This window comes from Nilaparvata lugens, unplaced genomic scaffold (genome assembly GCF_014356525.2).
Source record: "Nilaparvata lugens isolate BPH unplaced genomic scaffold, ASM1435652v1 scaffold5830, whole genome shotgun sequence".
NCBI lineage: Eukaryota > Metazoa > Arthropoda > Insecta > Hemiptera > Delphacidae > Nilaparvata > Nilaparvata lugens.
The window spans coordinates 1-20,046 of NW_024091608.1; the positions used below are offsets into that span (position 1 = coordinate 1).

The window sequence follows — 20,046 nt, forward strand, 5'->3', positions numbered from 1 at the left end:
AACATATATTTCATGAGTTGATCGAATGTCTGGTTGAGGAATTGAATTTAGTTGGTTTAATGACTACTCTATATGCTTCCTCATCTGAGCATAGACCTTCTAACCTATTACAATGTAAGTTTCAAAATAGAGATGCTCCCCATGTTATTTAAATGGAGTCACTTTTACTCCCTAGGGAGTTTTTCTGTTTTTTACTACCGAGAGCGAAAAAGTGACACTTTAGTATTAGGTTTCAGGGAGTAAAGTAAGTACTTTAGACAGGAGGTGGAGGAAAAAATATTTTTTTCGTAGAGCTGTAGTTTATCTCAAGTACTATCCTCTCAAGTCTAAATCATCTGTTATCAGATAACAGAATTTGTTGTCTTCTCTCATTACTTTTATTCGAGTTACTCGAATTTCCTAATTTCTGATTTTAATTATTCATTTGCTAGGTGAACATCCTTACGCACAAGTTCATGCCAATGGAGTAGCAGGTGGATCCACTGCAAAGCACAACAACTCTGCTGTACCATCAGCATCATCACAGTATGTTGTTTATCATTTTCTCTTCACGCTACCATATACAATATTTTTCCAGTTTTCGAACGAGCGTAGCGAATTATTACTTTTGACTTGAGGTTCGAGTCGTTGTCAGTTTGAGGGTTTATGAAATTCAACAAGGAACTCTAAAAGAATAACTGAGGCTCAACTTACACTTCCTCGACTCGAATCGTACGACTCCAGTCGAGGATACTCCAGTCTCTCGACCTTACGACTTTCTTGCTCATTGTCACTACTTCAGTTCCATGCTACTCCATTTCTAACCTCAAATTTTAATGAATATTATTTTATTATCTTAAACGATGAAATAAATTAGAAGCAACAATAAATAACATGTTTCTTATCTGTGCTTTAACCTTAGACCAGTTATAGAATAGACACGCTGGGAAGTCTAGCCACAGAATATATACAGAATGGAAACTTGTAATCAAACGCCTATCTAACCAATGCTTTTTACATGACCCCAATACTAAACACGTCACGTGACCTTGGGAAGTTCCAATCCTGGTCTTCTGATTGGCTCGTGGCAGTGAACGAGATCAATTGATCCGGATCATTAAAGTGATCCGAACCTACCATCAATACTATTACAATGCGGCGCTTCCTAACAAGATGGCGGATTTTGGCGTCAGGGTATAGCCAAGTTTCCGTACTGTATGTATACTGTGGTCTAGCCTCTGTAGCCAACATCTACTGCCATATCGCCACATCGTGACGTCAGCATCGGATAGAAAACTTTTCTGCAGAGTTTGTTTACATTGTTTTCCATAGCTGATTGTGTCTATTTCAGATGGAAGTAAATTATTATTTATGAAAATGGTATAAACTCCCGCTGAAATAGAAAACAATGTAAACAAACTCTACAGAAGTTTTCTATCCGATGCTGACGTCACGATGGGGCGATATGGTAGTAGATGTTGGTTTCATCGACTTTCAGTATGAATATACAATGGGCCGTGTCTATTCTATAACTGGTCTAAGGCTTTAACCATGAACATGTAACCTCAAAGTTCAAATTCTAACCTCACTTCATCAAAAATACATGGTACTACGCAACTCAAGTCGAGGCTCGACCGACATGTCGAGTCGACGCTCGACTCAGTCTCACAGTCTTGAGGTCGCAGAGACTAGAATCAACTGGTCTGAGTGTCACCATTTGAAAACACATGCTGCGTCGAGAAGAGACTAGAGTTGCAGTCTCTTCTCGACTTGAGTCGCGTAAGTGTGAGTTGAGCCTTTATGCTTCTTATGCAGATATATATGAAAATGTATTCTATTATATTAAGCGAGCAATTCCTGTATATGGTTTCTTAAGAGTGTAATAGCCTATGTTATGCGAATAAAATTGAAGTCTATTTTTCGACATGTCTATCTAGATCAGTGCTTCCCCCAATAAGTGGTCCGCGAAAGCTCTGGAAGTAGTCCGTGAGGAGTCCGAGGGGAGAAAAATTTATGTTTCAAGCTTTATTTGTGTTTTTGAAATAATCCATATTGGTCTATATTAAAGTATAATTAAAATGTTATACCAAACTCTTCATAAGTTTAAAATATGTTTCCAATCGGTAAAAGAAGTGATACGTTTTAAATTTGGAATGCAATAAGATAGGATTATAAAATTTGTTTGGAATCCTAATAACAGATTTATACCACGTGACTAGCCAATCTGCCTGACATTTGATGGCCAAACTGTATTAGGCTCAGCCTAATTTTTCCTCCAATGTCATAATTGTATTATGATTATTGTGTTTTATACAATAAATGAATGAATAAATGTGTTTTTAACCATAACCTAACCTAACCATTTTGTGATGCATTAATTTGAAGTGGCTAATTGTTTGATGTTGTTTGAACAGACCGCCGGAGCACAGTGTTAGCAGTCCAACAGCACCGCCGCGCATGCGCAAATCACTTGCGCTGTCAGACAGCAGTTCACGTGACTCTCTGCCGCCTCCGCACGACTCGATTCCAGCCGCCTCCGCTATAGCGGGCAGCATCGCCGCCAGCCAGGAACTGCCCTATATGACGCCGCCCCTCGTTCTCTCTGCCGCCTCCACGGCAGCCCCCTCCGCTTCTAACCAGCAGCACTTTAGTGGCGATTCGCAGGATTCCAGCAGTAAGTTGACAAAAACCGTTTTCAATAAGGATGATAATAATAAGATTAATAAATTTGACTGTATCTCTGTGTGAAAATGTACAAAACCAGTGAAAAATGAAGAATAAAAGCTTAGGTTAAGAAAAGCTTTAAGTTGGGAAAAGCTTAGTTTAGGAAAATCTTCGGTTAGGAGAATCTAAGGTTAGGAGAATCTAAGGTTAGGAAAAGCTTAGGTTAGGAAAAGCTCAGCTTAGAAAAAGCTTAGTTTAGGAGAGAGTTGGTCTTGGCTCAGGCTCAATAAGCTTTGGTCAGACTTGGTCAGGTTAGCAATTATTTGACTTGATTTAAGAGTTTCAATTAAAAATTATTGTTGTAATAAGAAAATGTGCACAAAAGTAAAAGTTTGTACCTTTTTCACCACTTTTTCATCTCCTATTTCTGAACTTCAAAGTTTTTTCTATACTCTAAGACTTCTTATCTCTACCTTTTGATAAACCTCTTTAAACTCAACTCTTGAATCCTACCTCAATGTTCAATTCTATTCAATCTTCTTAATTACTATAAATAATGACTTGAGACTGGTTTAATTGGAATCGTCCTCAATAAAAAATACGATTCGTCAAATTTGAAGTCACCAAGAATTGTTAAAAATACAAATAATAATGAACATTTTAATTCTTTCATTACCAAAAAATACCAATTTCTGTACCTAGTGTTTCAGTTAGCTATAACAACTCTTTTTTGGTAAATTAATGCAAACTTCCTGGAATAATATATTATTTCTATTTCATCAAGTAGTAATCAATTATATGGTATTTCAATGTTCATGCTTGCCTGCCGTAACTCTTCAATCACTTTCGAAGAAGTTGAATTGATGCCTACATTCATTCGAGCAATCGCTTATTTTGAAATCTTTAACTAGGCCGTATCTCAGAGTCAGCTGTTGCATTGGCTTCTTACTTCATTGTTAACATAACCTCATTCTTCATTATTGACTCCCACTACAGACTCAAGTCTTTGTGGAGAGTATTCACTGTTAAATGTGTAAATGAATTTTATAAATTTGTATTATGTTTTGTGAATAAAAAGTTATTTGATTTGACTTCAGAAACTCAAACTTGTTTTTTTAATGTTTAAATTAGTCTTTTAAGATACAATTTATATTACCGGCACCTATTTTTTTTCCTCTTCAATTCAAAAAAAAATTGAGTCGATATCTTTAAAAATAGTTGAGATACAATTGTGCCGTAATTAGTCACATATACCTTCAATAATTATGTGTGCATTGTGTTAATTTTTCGTTGGAAATGTTTCAGAAGGCTACACAAGCATCAGTGTTCGAGAGCCTTTGTCGACGATTCTTGGTGAGAGGAGTCGATCTCAGCGACAGGATTTGATCGATTCACACTACATGACTGTGTCTGATGACTCAGGTGATCATTCTCACCCAATTTTAGATAAAATGAGAGCTAAACTCCTCTAAATGCCATTTATAAGTTTAAAAATAATGCATGAATTATGTATAGTTCATGCGAATGAGTTTTAAAATAATCTTGGTTTGGAACCCACCTAAATCTGTCCACTCATCTCTAGTAATCAAAAGTTCCACCACCCACGCACAAAGTACTCTTCATATTGAATTTCTTCATCTATAATGAACTACTTTCATCTAGTTTCAACACCAAAATTACGTCTTGCAGAGTATAATATGTGTGAAAATATGGAATATTTACTGACTGGAGCTTGCTTTCGAATCTTATAGGTCAATAGGACTGTTGGGGGCGTATTCCTAAATCCTATAGGGGCATTTACATTTGTCAAGTTTACAAGAACAAAAACTTGAATCCACTATACCCTTAGACCAGTTATAGAATAGACACGGCCTATTGTATATTCATACTGAAAGTCGATGAAACCAACATCTACTGCCATATCTCCAAATCGTGACGTCAGCATCAGATAGAAAACTTTTCTGTAGAGTTTGTTTACATTGTTTTCCATAGCAGATTGTGTCTATTTCAGCGGGAGCGCAGCTGGAGTTTACCATTTTAATGAATAATAATTTACATCCTGAAATAGACACAATCTGAAAGTTTTCTATCCGATGATGACGTCACGATTTGGAGATATGGCAGTAGATGTTGGCTTCAGAGGCTAGACTTCCCAGCGTGTCTATTCTATAACTGGTCTAAGACTATACCAATGTAGACCCTTCTTCAAGTTTTGATGATTCAAGTGGATGTTAAACATGTTTGACTTTTGGGTTCAACTTGAAGGTGCAATCAATAATGAAACATCAATAGAGTTGAACAATAATGAGAAAATGAGGTCAAAATCAGTTGTCGGTCAATGTAGAATGTATAAAAACAACTTCATAAAAAACTAGAAAAATAAGAAGAAAATTCTGAGATTAAATAGATTTTTCACTTCATGATAAATATCATCGGGGACCGAGCTTCGCTCTGGAGTACAAAAGCATAAAAAAATCTTTACGAAAGAAGAAATTATAATAATATTTATAGTTCATACAGAAATGTTCTATCTAATCCCAGTGAATTGAGAACCAAAATTCAAACTTTACTGGAAATGCCGCACGCAGTGAGGCTGCGCGCCCGCCGAAAGGTTAATTCCCAGAGGAATGCGAAAATTTCCCTCACAAAGGCCCGGTTGCACAAAAGCCGGTTAAATTTTAATCCTGATTAATTTTACGTGAACCAAATCAGAGAAGACCATTTCAAAAAGATTGTTCTACTGGAATAAATCAGGATAAAAAATAACCCGGCTTTTTTGCAACCGGCACTAAGTACCTGATTGAATAATTACAAAAGTTCAACAGCTGAGTCATAATTTTGACACAGTCCCACACACATGAACTCGCTCACTCACTTCCATCATCAACAGACGACGAAATAATTATTATCAGCTGTTTATATAGTTTATATCGTTTAATAGTATAGGATTATATACTTTTGGGGCTATGAAAACGTGTAAGTAAACTGGACTTTTGACTTCAAGTTTCCAAAATCGTCCATTTACCTCAAACGTTAAAATGAACTTGAATTAAAGGAATCTTGACTAATGTAAACCCTACCTATCCGATTCGAAAGCATGCTCCAGTCAGTGAGTAAATATTTATTATTTTTACAATTATTGTAGTCTGCAAGTTTAAACTTGATGAAACCCTTTTCAACATTTTTTTTATATTCATACAAGATGGTTCTGCTCAGATAACTAGTAGTTCTGTGAACAGTAGACCTCGTGCAGTTATAAACCGCAGCCTCCTCTTATACTGTCCATCAGAGTAAATCCTGTCTGTATGTCGTGTCGGAGAGATATCGGTGTGAAAACGGCTAATGGCTGTTCGGGTTGGTGTATCAAAGATGCTAACATCAAAAGATAATCTCCTTCAAGACATACTGGCAACAGGACAGACAGCCCTGCAGAGAAAGTTCGAGAGACAATACTATGTTATTTTAGTTACTAATTGCATGCGTTATTGCACGCAATCAATAGTTTATTTAATAGTGCATAAAAATTGCATTCAATGAGGCATGCAATTAATAGTCTACACAGCTGCTGATTTTTTACCAAGTTACATTAAGATAATCCACTCGACAGCATATTTATGATGAATAATTCTATAGTCTGATTTTTACTCTAATATTGGCGTATGAAGGAGGCTCCTTTTTCCTTTTATATTATCCTTGAAATGCAAAATTTCCAAAAACCTTGTATATACATCGTCGCGCAATTTAAAATGGAACATTCCTGTCAAATTTCATGAAAATCTATTGCTGCGTTTCGCTGTAAATGCGCAACATATAAACATTCAAACATGAAGAGAAATGTCAAACCGTCGACTTGAATCTTAGACTTCACTTCGCTCGGTCAATAATTAGATTTGCTTTGTTGATGGACGAAATGTACGCGCCAATCGAATAGCATTTTTGTTCGTGACATTTATTTTTATTACATACATCATGTTTCTACTGATTTTCTCAGATAATTTTGATGAGTTATGTTTTGGGTATCATTAATAAATTAATAATTATATTTATTTTGTTGATAGACGAAATGTACGCGGCAATCGAAGAGCCAGGCCAGGCTGTGTACACGAGTGGGAGTGAGACGTACGCGCGCATCCGTCCCAACCCTCTCCCTCAGACGAGGCCTCCTCCCGCTCCCGTTCCCCCCGAAGACAGAGACAGAGAGCTGGAGAGGCCTCCCTCGCAGCAAGCCAGGCGGATGTCGCATTCCCGGCAAGGTATAAGCATAGAGAAACAATAGCGTAAGTAGATATCCCATGGTATAGGGCGTTAATGTCGCAACTTCTACTGTTATCTGAAGCCGATTACTGTTGATTATTGTCAAATTTTACTGTTTTGTTGGGGTGAGAGTGTATGAACGGCACAATATGGGAGACTACCAGTGTCACACAGCTTCACGGGAAAGAATTACATGAACTATCAGCTTAAGATAACAGTAAGAGTTGCGACATAAACGCCCTATACCATGGGATATCTACTTATGCTGTTGTTTCTCTATGGAACAAGTCACAACTGTTATCCCACAAAAGTTGTAACAGCTGATGATTCAGCAGATTCTTTATTCATTCATACAATAAGTACATCATAAAAAATGATAGGGAGAGAAAAAATAAGATAACCTTGTAATATTCCTCTCCCAAATTTAGATAAGGTTACCCATAGTCCGAAATAGGTTATTCATGATTATTCATGGTTATGAAGTCCATCTAAATACATCAGTTGTACTACATGAATTTTATTTTATGTTTTATTATTTTATTTTATAATTTCACATAAAATCACACAGCAGAGCAGAGCTCCAATGTTGTATGAAATGTCACAACTATTATAAATGGAAACAATGATAACAAAACATGAATAATCAATGATAAATAATACCTTATAATATAGAGTCTATTGAAATTTCAAAATAAAGTATTGAGGATATGGTCAACGCTCCTTGGTTCATCAGAAATAATGGGCCATATGAATAAAGTTTAGCATTTGCTTCATTTCCTATGAATAAACGTGAGCAAAACATTTTGCTCATGCTCATCAAAAAAATAGTTTGAGCATTTGCTCAAAATTAAAAGCTTATACTTGAAAGTGTATGAATAAACTAGAGCATTTGTTCAACTTTTGAAGCAAATGCTTAAAAAAAGGTACGTCTAGTCTAGAGCAGCTTATCACCTTTTGCTCATAGTAAAATGGCTCAACTAATTCGTATGAGGAAGAGGAAACTATACCAGATACGATTACAACCAATAGTTGAGAACTATAAAACTCTTTTAGATTCAACCATGATATATATCACCATTATTTCCACAAAGAATAAATTCAAAATAGCTATTTGATATATAGATAGCCATCACAAAATAGGAAATAGGCATTTAAGAAGATGAGAATGTGACGATTATTAGAAGGATATTGATATTATAAAATTATGCCGAAGATTATTATAGAGATGACATTTTTTCACGCTATTATTTCAAAATTCTAAACTCAACCAACCTAAAACTCAATTCATAAATAGAAAACAGAGCAGACGACGCAAACACAAGCGGTGTCTCCTACTTGCATATTTAGCGCGGCTTACGTGAGGCCGCTTTGTTTTTGTTATAAAAACAAAGTAAGGCCACAAAGGCGAATCAGCTGATGAAAAATCTGTACGTGAGCATTTGCTCCAGAGTTCAGGAGCATAAGGTAAGAGTATAAGGTAAAGCTTATTCATATAAAAATGAGCAAATGCTCATGCTTCTACCTAATGCTTATGAGCAAAACCTTATGCTCCATGCTCATGAGCATATGCTTTGGTTTTATTCATATGGCCCATTGACTTACATAGAGATCTACGCATTCCATTTGTGTCCAGTGAGATAAGTCGATTCGCCGTGCGGCATGAGTCGAGACTCCATCATCATGTCAACCCTGAGGCTAGCCAACTACTACAGAACGAAGATCTTACCAGGAGGCTGAAGAGAAGAAAGCCTTTTGAACTAGTTTAAAATCAATTTGTGATAGTGTACGCAGACATTTTCACTGCTCTCATAATCTCAGAACTACTTGGGCCATCAATGGATGAACTGAAGTTTTATAGTTTTTCATAGTGTAAAATTTATAGTAAAATTAAAATTAATGGTTAGTCTCTGAGACTAATTTTAATAAAATCAACATAATAACATTCATATCAGCTGTAAATAACTAATAGTGAGTAGGTTTTTGATTTTGTATTTAAATTTTTCAAATAAGTACAATATTTCTCAAGTTTTTATCTTATTGTAATAAATTCTGTGATTCTGGGCCGTTTGTAGAGTCAAACCTTAAACAGAATTTAATCAGCTGGTGGCTTGAACTCAAAATGAATCACATTATAACAAACGAGACTTGATACGGATTTAATCCAGTTTAAAAAGAAATTCAGTTTAAACTGTCACTGTGCAAACTGCACTGAGAGTATAAAATCAAAATTCAAAATTTTTAATCATCATTCCTGGACCGAAAATCAAGTGATGAAGCAGTGTGTGATTACATAACCTTGACTTTTGGACAACTTAAAACATTTTATCAAAATTTTTGGAGAGAAATAGTACAGACTCAGCCTAGTTTTTCCTCCAATGTCATAATTATATTATGATTATAGTGTTTTATACAATAAATGAATGAATTAATTAACATAAAAAATGAAATGTTAAAGTTGAAACATGTTGTGTAAGATGAAAATATATGTTGAAAAGGGTACTTTGATTTTTAATTTGTATGTAAATACTGTACAAGTAGCTCTAGACAGGAAGTGAACTTTGTGAATATTTTGTATATCTTGAGTGAATAAACTATTTGATAATGCAGCAATGAAGTTCAATTATTGAATAAAAGCATTGTCATTATTAATTATTATTTATTATTGTAAGTTATTGAATAACTTACAATTGCTAGTTGTAAGTAATTTTCAAGCAAATGCTAGGATTCGAGTCAGCTCTATAAATTCTTATTTGTATAGCTAAACCAATGACTAAATGCTAATCACTAGATTCTAGTTGTTATTCAATCGACCCAATTGATTAATTCAATTAAATTGATTAAATTGATGTGTTTGTGTTTCAGCATCATCATCTTCATCAGCCAGTTCGGGGGGCATGAGCCCCAACTCGCCCAAGCCCGAAAAGCGGCAAGCCCACTCCCCCTTCCGCGCCACCCCCTGAACCACTCCTTGTCCCCCCGCTCCCCCTGCTGCCGTGGACGACATGTACGCCAAGGTACGTACATTGAATTATTTTCAATTATTTGATTAATTTTATTAATCTGATTAATTTAATTGATTTTATAATCAATTTTCCAATCTATTATCTTAATAATTCACGAATGACGCATCAACACGTCTGAACTGCTGGACTGATTGGTGAGCACTTTTTCTGCAAGGAGGAGAGCAGAGTCTCATGATAAGTATGACGTCATGGATACATCTATCGATATACATAACTTAGAATCGATAGCTGATTATTAGAATTGATAGTTCAGTCACAGAATCTAATCAGAGAAAAACAAATAGTTTATTATAAATGTAAAGAAAATAAAAATCTCAGTACCCTTTTTTTAAAATATTTTATCACAGCATATTTTGGTCATTTATGCCATTTTCAAGTTATTTTCTTTACATTTATATTACAAGTAGCCCTGTACAGGAAAGAGATAAAGGTTTATTATCGCTTATCCTCATATATGATACAGTGTATTTACATAATACTGTATGTACTCCGTGGTCTAGTAGCGTAGTTGGCGGAGCGACTGTTATGAATTTCTGGTATTAAAATTAAAGAGCTTAAAATCATGTTCATTTAAAGTAGCTTACTTTTTATAGTAAAATCACTACCGTAGCGATCTTTTAGTCTTGTACAAGACTGACAGATTGTTTAAAAGAACAAGATTTGAAGCTTAAAATCGTTGTTGTTTTAAAGTAACTTACTAGTTGAGGCCCGGTTGCACAACAGCCGGTTACATTTGAATCGTGATTAATCTCACAAGACAAATATCATTTTTATATAACCTCTAGACTGTGTATTCCAAATAGGTTTAGAGCGGTTTTGAGCGAATGCCTGTTGTTTCTACCTGGATTGTATTTGTTTATGAATAGATAAAAATATTTCGAACCAGCTGCCACTTCATGGTCTCTCAATTTACGTCGTTTAATGTTTTACAATTTACATGACGCATTATTATTAATCCACTTTCAGCACCATAACATAAGCATAACCAACTCTTGCAATATGAAACTACCAATCAACAATGATCAATGATTACAATTTACAATTACATGACGCATTATTATTAATCCACTTTCAGCACCATAACATAAGCATAACCAACTCTTGCAATATGAAACTACCAATCAACAATGATCAATGATCAAAGTATAGTTGTCAAATCAACAAACTATCGATTCTAAGCAACTTGGATATCGATATAAGTATCCATGACGTCGAGACTGCTATCCCAATACCTACTATTACTTCAGGCAATACCTACTATTACTTAGTAATGGTAGGTACTGCTTCAGGCCTCACAACTGAAGCTCTAAAAAACTATGACGTCATTACATGTAGATCGATATGATCTACTGGCGGTAAGCAAGCGAAATAGGACGAATAGGAGCGCTGATGCCTATATGATACCACATCTGATATGGTAATCAACAAAATTGGAATTAAAAATTCAATTTTCACGGTCTTCCACTTCAATGAATATGGTTTGTTTATCATTCTTCTAATATTCGTTTGTGGAAAGTAATGATGAATTTGGGGTTTTAAATCATGTGTTACTGTTGTGTACCTAATTGTTACGGGAATTATAACAAGACTCAAAAAGTTTCCGTATTTTCTTTTTTGAAAGATGAAACTTTAAAACAAAAATGGATACGAGCGAAAAGAAGAAAGAACTACAAACAACGGTTTACATGAAGTGTAGAAGAACAGTGTGAATAAAGTGTGAAAAAGAACATTTAAACTAATAAATTTAAAATAAATGCAAAGTGTTGGAACTTGTCCATAACATCATAATATTAAAGGTTTTACCTAACTAAAAAGCATTCTCCTGATGAGTTTCTTTGTACCACAGATTTATTGTGATCAAGTTTGTGGGAGCCTCTTTCCTAAAAAAGAGTTACATCTAATTTGGTTTATCTTTGATTTACCTCTCCTTCGATTCTGATACGGGCTATTATTAAGTATTTTTGGTTGAGATGAATTTATCAATAGCTCTATCACTGAATCGAGTAGGCCTATGTCTATCAAGCTGAAAGTATAGATAAATTATTGCATTTGTGGAATAAAGTGTTTTTATTTCAATGAAATTCCTTTTTAATAAAATACAAATGTCTTCAATCTGGAATTGAGATAGTATTCCATCCAATAAAAAATCGATACAGTAACAAAAGTTAGAGATCATACATTGATAAGCTAATAGAAACTACTATGATCTAGGAAGAATCAATCTACATGTTATGACGTCATTAATTAGTTGTGGGGCCTGAAGTAATAGTAGGTATTGGCTATCCTCCCTGTGAAAAAGTGCTCACCTGACTGATTTACTTTAAATTTTACATATAGGTTCTTAATTCACCGAGGAAGTTTATAAGCATATTTTTTATTCTTCAAGATGTCAGTAGGTCAAGTTTTCAATTAGACCCTTGAGGAGCACGCCCCCCCCCTAGTTCACTTAAAAAAATACAAACTACATGGATAATCTTCATTCAAGTTGAAAAGTATAAGTATAGTCATAGAGAAAGAATAGCATAAGTAGATATCCCATGGTATATGGTGTTTATGTTGTAACTTTTTCGGTTATCTCAAGCCGATAGTCCACGTAGTTCTTTCCCATTAAGCTATGTGACGCTGGCAGTCTCTCATATTATTGTGCCGTTCATACAATCTCACCCGGCCAAAACAGTAAAAATCGACAGTAATCGGCTTTAGATAACAGTAAAAGTTGCGACATAAACGCCCTATACCATGGGATATCTACTTACGCTATTGTTTATCTATGGTATAGTATGAGTATAGTGAGGTCCACGTAATAGTGGTATTGGAGAAAGATAAGAGAACAGCATTGCCTATTCTCTGCCTTGTCAGGCCTTCTAATAAGGTATAGCTGTTACCAGTATATCTTATGTAATATGAACGGTTCTTGTTTAAAATAATTATAAATGATAAATTTATGCGTCAAAAATGTAGTTTTAACTTAGATTAAAAAAAATCTGGTGTGGCGCACTCACACAACTTTCCTTGCCGTTATGAAAATTGATCACCTGACGCTAGTGTACTCGCGCATCTCAAGTCTACTATTCAAGGATATGAGACAGCTGGTGATAGGTCAATAACGCTGGAAACACATGAGGTCTGCTATCTCTTCGTAGTGAATGATTTAATAGAACTAACCGTTGCAAACAGTTTGCAATTATTTAATAATCACATTTTCTCGGATTTCAAGCTTATTTTCAATTCTAGGTGGAAATGTTACTGGATATTAATTGCAGAGATTTTCATGCTCAATATTTTTCACTTGAAATTTTTTCGTTTAAATTGTATATGAAGGCTGATAATTGAGAATCTAAAATCAAACTTTTCATAGATGGGGCAAAGCTCCTGAAATTTTTACAGATAGAGGACTTGTTGCAGTTGATAGAGCTTATCAATGACTATTCAAGGTATAAATCGTTGGGGCCGTTTTCGAGAAAATCGCGAAAACCCCTGTTTTTGATAAAATTTCGCCATTTTAGCCGCCATCTTGGATTGCATTTGATCGAAATTGTTCGTGTCGGATCCTTATAGTGTAAGGATCTTACGTTCCGAATTTCAAGTCATTCCGTTAACTGGGAGATGAGATATCGTGTACACAGACGCACATACACACACACACACACACACACACACACATACCTTAATTTTTTTCGGAAAGCAATACTTTCCTTATCTATGGTAATAGGGCAAGGAAAATAAAATATTGCATTTTCATAAATTTAGATTGAATCCTTTTTCATATTAATTACATTTCTGAATTGTTGAAACACGACCTGGCAAGTTACTGAGCTAGAAAAGGATAGCGCTATCTGCTTTGTGAATGCCAAATCGTTATCGGTTGTTGACTTTGAAGAAAGATAATTAACATAATATTTCATCTCAATTATGAAAATGTATTATTAAATCATGAGGAAATATAGTTTTTTGACAAATGAAATATATGTAAAGGTGCGTACAGATACACGCGCCTCCAACACGCTCCGCACTCGCTCCGATCATGAACGTTACGGGGGATGTTAGCTCTTCTCGCGTTCCACCTTTGCTCCCTGGTCGATTATCAATCGATCTGCTCGAGTGACGTTCGATTGCGGAGCAGAGCCAAAGTCTGTACGCACCTTAAGATATAGTTGATCGTTATTAACAAGAATCAGCTGTTAATAGTAAGCTACATCAGATATACTTTAATCACAGCTATCTGATATTGAAGTCGTCGGTAACTGAGAATCGGCAACCCTGTAGTCCTATCATTTCTACTGAATCTATACCGTGAATTTCACTATAGCACACAATGTAGAAAGAAGTGCTCCAGCGTTTTACCTGCTTGGATGTTCCCTTATAGTAAAAAGCGTTTTCCCTTATTGCTGTGTTCTTCAAGTATTTATTTAAATTATAATTATTCCATTGATGTCTTGATACAATATTTCATGTTATAAATTTTCAGTTATGCAGTAATATTCTATAAGTCTTGATTGTTTGATAATCCACATGGAGTGGAGACAATTAACAGACATAGAGAGTGAAATCGTGCTCTCTCACGAACTGACCTTTACATTAGAATTCATTTCTATTGGATGTTATTGTTGGAATTATAGAATAATTGTGCATGTATCTCTATTTAACTGTATTTCTGTATTTGTATGGCTGGTCCATGAACAAATAAATGATTATTTATTTATTTATAGTAAAGAAGGCAGACGAGGGTTGATTGAAAATTTGAAATACATGACTATGATGGCGTTATGTAAAGCAACAAGTCTTGAATATTTATTCGAATTTTGATAAATTATTTATCAATTTATTATTATGTATAAAATGTATCATTTATTACAGATGGAAATTACTGAGATATTGCAATTATTCAAATGCTAATGAATAAATTATTATTATTAAACGAAATCCAAATTAAATGATATAATTCTTGAATAGTAGCGCTCATCGAATTTCCATCTATAGTGAGGTCCACGTTGTAATGGCAGTGAAGAAAGATAGGAGAAAAACGTTGCCAAGTCTCTCCATTTTGCCACTGAGTGTACATAGCTGTTACTCAATTCATCCCATTAAATTGTATCCAATATTAATTATCATTTCCTTGATAAAATAATCAATTTAATGTCAAATTAATCAAGAAAATATATTTTTTCATAATTTGATTCAAAAATTTGCTTCCATAACTGAGATCAGATTTTTATTTTTATACAAACCTGAAATGGCGGCTAATTTAAAAAGCTGTGATACACCAATCTGAATTTCAAAACAACAGAAATTGAGTTATTTGGTAGGTATTCTAATCCAATTTCTTTTAAAAATAATAGAAAAATAGAAATACTATTTAAAATTAGTAATTTCAATGGAAATAATTCTGAAATAACGTTTCAATATTATTTATACCGGTACGAGTAAGTCTAACCTATATGTGTAGGCTAACTGAAACATGAAAATTTAGGATGGTTATTATCAACTTTTAAAATGTCATTTCAGGTATTTTAATTGTGTTTTTCTCATTCGTAATGTATAAAATTATTTCATTGTTTCAAAAAACATTTCAAATCAATTATACGACTTGTGTACCAAAGTATTTTGATAGAATGAAGAAAAAAATGGCGGATGAGAAATGTTTGTATACTTTTGCACAGTCACTGTTGAAAGTAAAAATAAAATATTCTGGCAAACGGACAACATTGCAAAGCTAGAGAGAGATAGCGCTATCTGTTTTGTTGTAAATCAATTATACGACTTGTGTACCAAAGTATTTTGATAGAATGAAGAAAAAAATGGCGGCTGAGAATTGTTTGTTTACTTTTGCACAGTCACTGTCAAAAGTTAAAATAAAATATTCTGGCAAACGGACAACATTGCAAAGCTAGAGAGAGATAGCGCTATCTGTTTTGTTGTAAATCAATTATACGACTTGTGTACCAAAGTATTTTGATAGAATGAAGAAAAAAATGGCGGCTGAGAATTGTTTGTTTACTTTTGCACAGTCACTGTCAAAAGTAAAAATAAAATATTCTGGCAAACGGACAACATTGCAAAGCTAGAGAGAGATAGCGCTATCTGTTTTGTTGTAAATCAATTATACGACTTGTGTACCAAGTATTTTGATAGAATGAAGAAAAATGGCGGCTGAGAATGGTTTGTTTACTTTGCACAGTCACTGTCAAAAGTAAAAATAAAATATTCTGGCAAACGGACAACATTGCAAAGCTAGAGAGAGATAGCGCTATCTGTTTTGTTGTAAATCAATTATACGACTTGTGTACCAAAGTATTTTGATAGAATGAAGAAAAAATGGCGGCTGAGAATTGTTTACTTTTGCACAGTCACTGTCCAAAGTGAAAATAAAATATTCTGGCAAACGGACAACATTGCAAAGCTAGAGAGAGATAGCGCTATCTGTTTTGTTGTAAATCAATTATACGACTTGTGTACCAAAGTATTTTGATAGAAATGAGAAAAAATGGCGGCTGAGAATTGTTTACTTTTGCACAGTCACTGTCCAAAGTGAAAATAAAATATTCTGGCAAACGGACAACATTGCAAAGCTAGAGAGAGATAGCGCTATCTGTTTTGTTGTATGATAGAAAAGGACAGCAACAGTATTGTCAATCGTAATGTGGATCTCAGTATAGCTGTTTACCCTGTTGTCAATATTTGCAGTAGCAGAGTCTTCGGTGAATTACAGCATTTAATTTGGATTTTCGTTTGATAATAATAATAATAAATATAATTTATTAATTTATTCAGGTGATGAGAAGCGGCGCTCGAGTCAGTCAGTGGCCACCTTGAAGAGGCGGCCTTGTCTTCCGGTGACATGCTCGCCAGTGCGGCCGGGACATCGTCGGGCTACGAGCGACTCTCCCACGACATCCTCGCTAATGCTCCATCCTCGGGCTACGAGCGATTGACCTCCCCGCCGACTAGTTCGGTTGCCGAGCCCAACTACGAGGAACTCAAGCCACATGATCCGCCGCCCTCCGCCATTGAGGTATTCATTTATTTAACAGGCGCTAGCCCAAAACTTTGTCTGTTCCTAGATTTTGTCGTACAACAAGTTTAAAGTAGGGTTTAGTTCATATCACAACAATTTTCACTTCAAAAATAAATAACTAAAATTCACTTTAGAATTCTGATTTTTAATTTTGATAGAAAAGCTAAATCATAAATTATAAACGTTTTTACTCCACTGTCATAATTATATTATGATTTAGTGTTTTATATAATAAATAAATGAATGAAAAAACACAAACTCTTGAATATTCTAAAAATGATAATCTTGAAAATTTCGAGTCTAGAATTCAAACATTTCCATTAAGATATGTATGACATAAACATTTATTAGCTAACAAATAAATTCACTAAAGTGGGATTTATATTAGTCAAGTTTTTGTGATTCAATGAAACTTTAAACAACAAAACCTTGAATTCACTATACCCAAGTACCCTGATTCAAACCTTGAACCTTCAAGTTTTCTTGAATCATGTAGATGTGAATCCACTTTACCAAAGTAACACTTCTTCAAGTTGATTCAAAACTTAAACCTTCAAGTCTTCTTGAATCATTTAGGGCCGGTTCCGAGCTCGGGATTTAGCTAAGTCCTAGACTTTAAACAGCTGGAATCAGAAAATTAGCTTTCCAAAACGGGGCGTAGTCGCAGTTTTTATTTTTTCATTTATATAATTGAGAACGTTTTTCCTTGACGAAATTAAAAATTTCTAAATAATTCAAAATAGCTGAAACTTTCCAATATATTGGAAAAACGTTTCCAATTATAGAAATGAGAAAATAAAAACTACTACTACTGTTATAAAAACTGCGACTACGCCCCGTTTTGGAGAGCCAATTTTCTGACTCCAGCTGTTCCAGACTTAGCCAAATCCCGAGCTCGGAATCCGGCCCTTAGATGTGAATCTATAGTGAATCCACTATACCAATGTCAACCATTTCGGTTTTCAGTCGAACTACGCGAAAGTTAACAAGACGCGCACTAAGAATAACAACAACAACAACAACCTGAAACCGACGGTGGAGCCGGCATATGCGAGTTTGTCGTCGGCGGAAGTTGACGGCGGCAACCAAGACCCCGACTACGAGAGTGTCAGCGCCACCTCGCAGCATGACCCGAACTACGAGAGCCTCGAGAAGACTGACAGTGAAAACGATCCGCCCTATGAGAAGCTGCACTCCACTTCCTCGGCCTCAATTGATGATGACTACGAAACTGTGTTTAGGGTGGAGGGCCGTGAACGTCACACGTAGCCAAGTTGTAAAATAAATGACTATAATATAATTTGAGGTGAGACCAACAAAGGCTGAAGTGACGATGCCTCGCGGTCTTCACCGCAGCGGGGTTTCAGTCGACAGGGCAGGAAGCTCTCCGATTGGCTGATTGGTTTGCGCATCTTCTTGTCCGACTGAAAAACGCTTCGTGTGGCTTGGCCCTAAGGTGGCTAATGTCGCATCTACATGATGAATGACCGCCGGCTAATTTGTGTGATTTTGTCATCAGAACAACCCACTAAATCGATTGCAACCGAAAATTCGACGCCAGGTAGGGTGGCCCACGGTATATAGAAGACTGTAGGTGTCACGCGCATGTTTGTGCTAAATTCTCGGTGTAGCTGACGTCATTTTATATCCAATCATCTGTTTTTAACAGATAAGTTTCATAAATTGAGAATAGGTGTTAAAAACCTCGGTTGGTGGCGATGACGCAATCTAGCTGGCTGGCCACTGCGCACACATTTCATGACCCCTACCGTTTTCATCTAAATACCATCTGTTAGATTTTAATCATGATTAACAATGCCACGATACAGAGAAGACTTTTTGGAAAGAAGGTTTCTGTGATTGGTTCTCTTTGCATTTATTGACGGTTAAAAATTGAAAGGTTTTTGTGCAACCGAGCAACTAGGAAATTCCCTCTCAAACTTTGCTAACCAACGCTCAAACGAAACAAGATTTTAGATTGCATTCATATTACCACACTACTTTAACAGAAGTATTATTTCGAACAGTGAATTAACTTACCATCTTTAGCCAACAGGCCATGCAGTTGTGAATTTAAATTAATGAGCCAAAGTAGGCCTCGTCATTTTCTTCATGCAACTTTCGTATTATAGCATAACCACCTCTAATACAAGGCCACGGCCTACGATATTGCAACGTCGCAGTGTAGGCCTAGAATCTAATACACGATTGGTGAAAAAGATCAGCTGGTATTTTTTAAAATCTTTTTCACCAATCATGTATTAGATTGTAGGCCTACACTGCGACGTTGCAATATCGTAGGCCGTGGCCTTGTATTAGAGGTGGCTATGATTATAGTCAGTCATATGGGCTGGCATGAAAATGTTGCACAATTGGCAACACTGATATTTTGTCGAAGTCTCAACTTGTATGTATATTTTTCTATTGCCTACCTCTATTTATTATGTTCTGTTGAATGAGAAAAATGATTGTTAAATTATTGTCACATATTACTATTATTGTTATGTAGTTGTAAACCTTTATGCATAATTCAATAATTATGATAGATTAATATTTATTTGATAATTTTATACGTAGTTCAAGAAAGTTAGATTTCTCCCCCTAATTAGTTATTTATGATTAATAGTTTTCTTCATCACAAATTTTGTGAACAAGTTGTTAATTTTGTTATTAGTTTTTAAAAGATTATATTATTATGTAGTATCTATTGTGTAATGTTCTCTATCCAAATCAAAATAAAGTATTTTATAAAATGAAACAATCTAAGATAATGAAAAAAAAACTTGAGTTAACAATTATATGTTAAAAATATGACACATCTTTACAAGATTTTTTCCAACCTTTCTTCAAATCTACATTTCTTCCCCCTCATTCACTTCTTATTCTCTTTTTTCATTTTTAATATATTTATCCACCTCTCTTCAGGTTTTCATCTTGTTCCACCCCATTCATTCCGAATTCACCCTTCTATTTCATTTTGTCAATACTTCCTCTTACGCTATTAAAAAATGTTCCTTTATCTTTATTCTTCATTGATTGATACAATCAAACCTTAATTAAAATTACATTAAAATGATAGTAAAGTTATGTAACCTTGTGTTATTCCTCTCC

The 20,046-nt window shown here is 35.0% G+C and overlaps 2 protein-coding genes across 2 annotated transcripts; both read left to right on the plus strand.

Annotated features, from left to right (window-relative positions):
• Positions 1 to 431: 431 nt before the first annotated feature.
• On the plus strand, positions 432 to 9,857 carry LOC120356117 (the record flags this gene model as incomplete). The annotated part of the gene is made up of 5 exons (XM_039444945.1): positions 432 to 525; positions 2,394 to 2,653; positions 3,949 to 4,065; positions 6,702 to 6,896; positions 9,760 to 9,857. Coding segments are annotated over 5 exons (764 nt in total), but the record flags the coding sequence as incomplete, so codon positions are not given.
• A 6,900-nt stretch (positions 9,858 to 16,757) lies between these two features.
• LOC120356118 lies at positions 16,758 to 18,235 on the plus strand. The gene is made up of 2 exons (XM_039444946.1): positions 16,758 to 16,932; positions 17,902 to 18,235. Exons 1-2 carry the CDS (start codon positions 16,759 to 16,761, stop codon positions 18,202 to 18,204), a joined length of 477 nt encoding a protein of 158 aa, XP_039300880.1. The 5' UTR covers position 16,758; the 3' UTR covers positions 18,205 to 18,235.
• The last annotated feature ends 1,811 nt before the right edge of the window (positions 18,236 to 20,046 follow it).

Coding starts and splice junctions, on each gene's coding strand:
- LOC120356118 (XM_039444946.1), top strand. CDS start 16,759: ATGCTCGCCAGTGCGGCCGGGACATCGTCGGGCTACGAGCGACTCTCC. Junction 16,933..17,901: donor CGCCGCCCTCCGCCATTGAG/GTATTCATTTAT, acceptor TTCGGTTTTCAG/TCGAACTACGCGAAAGTTAA.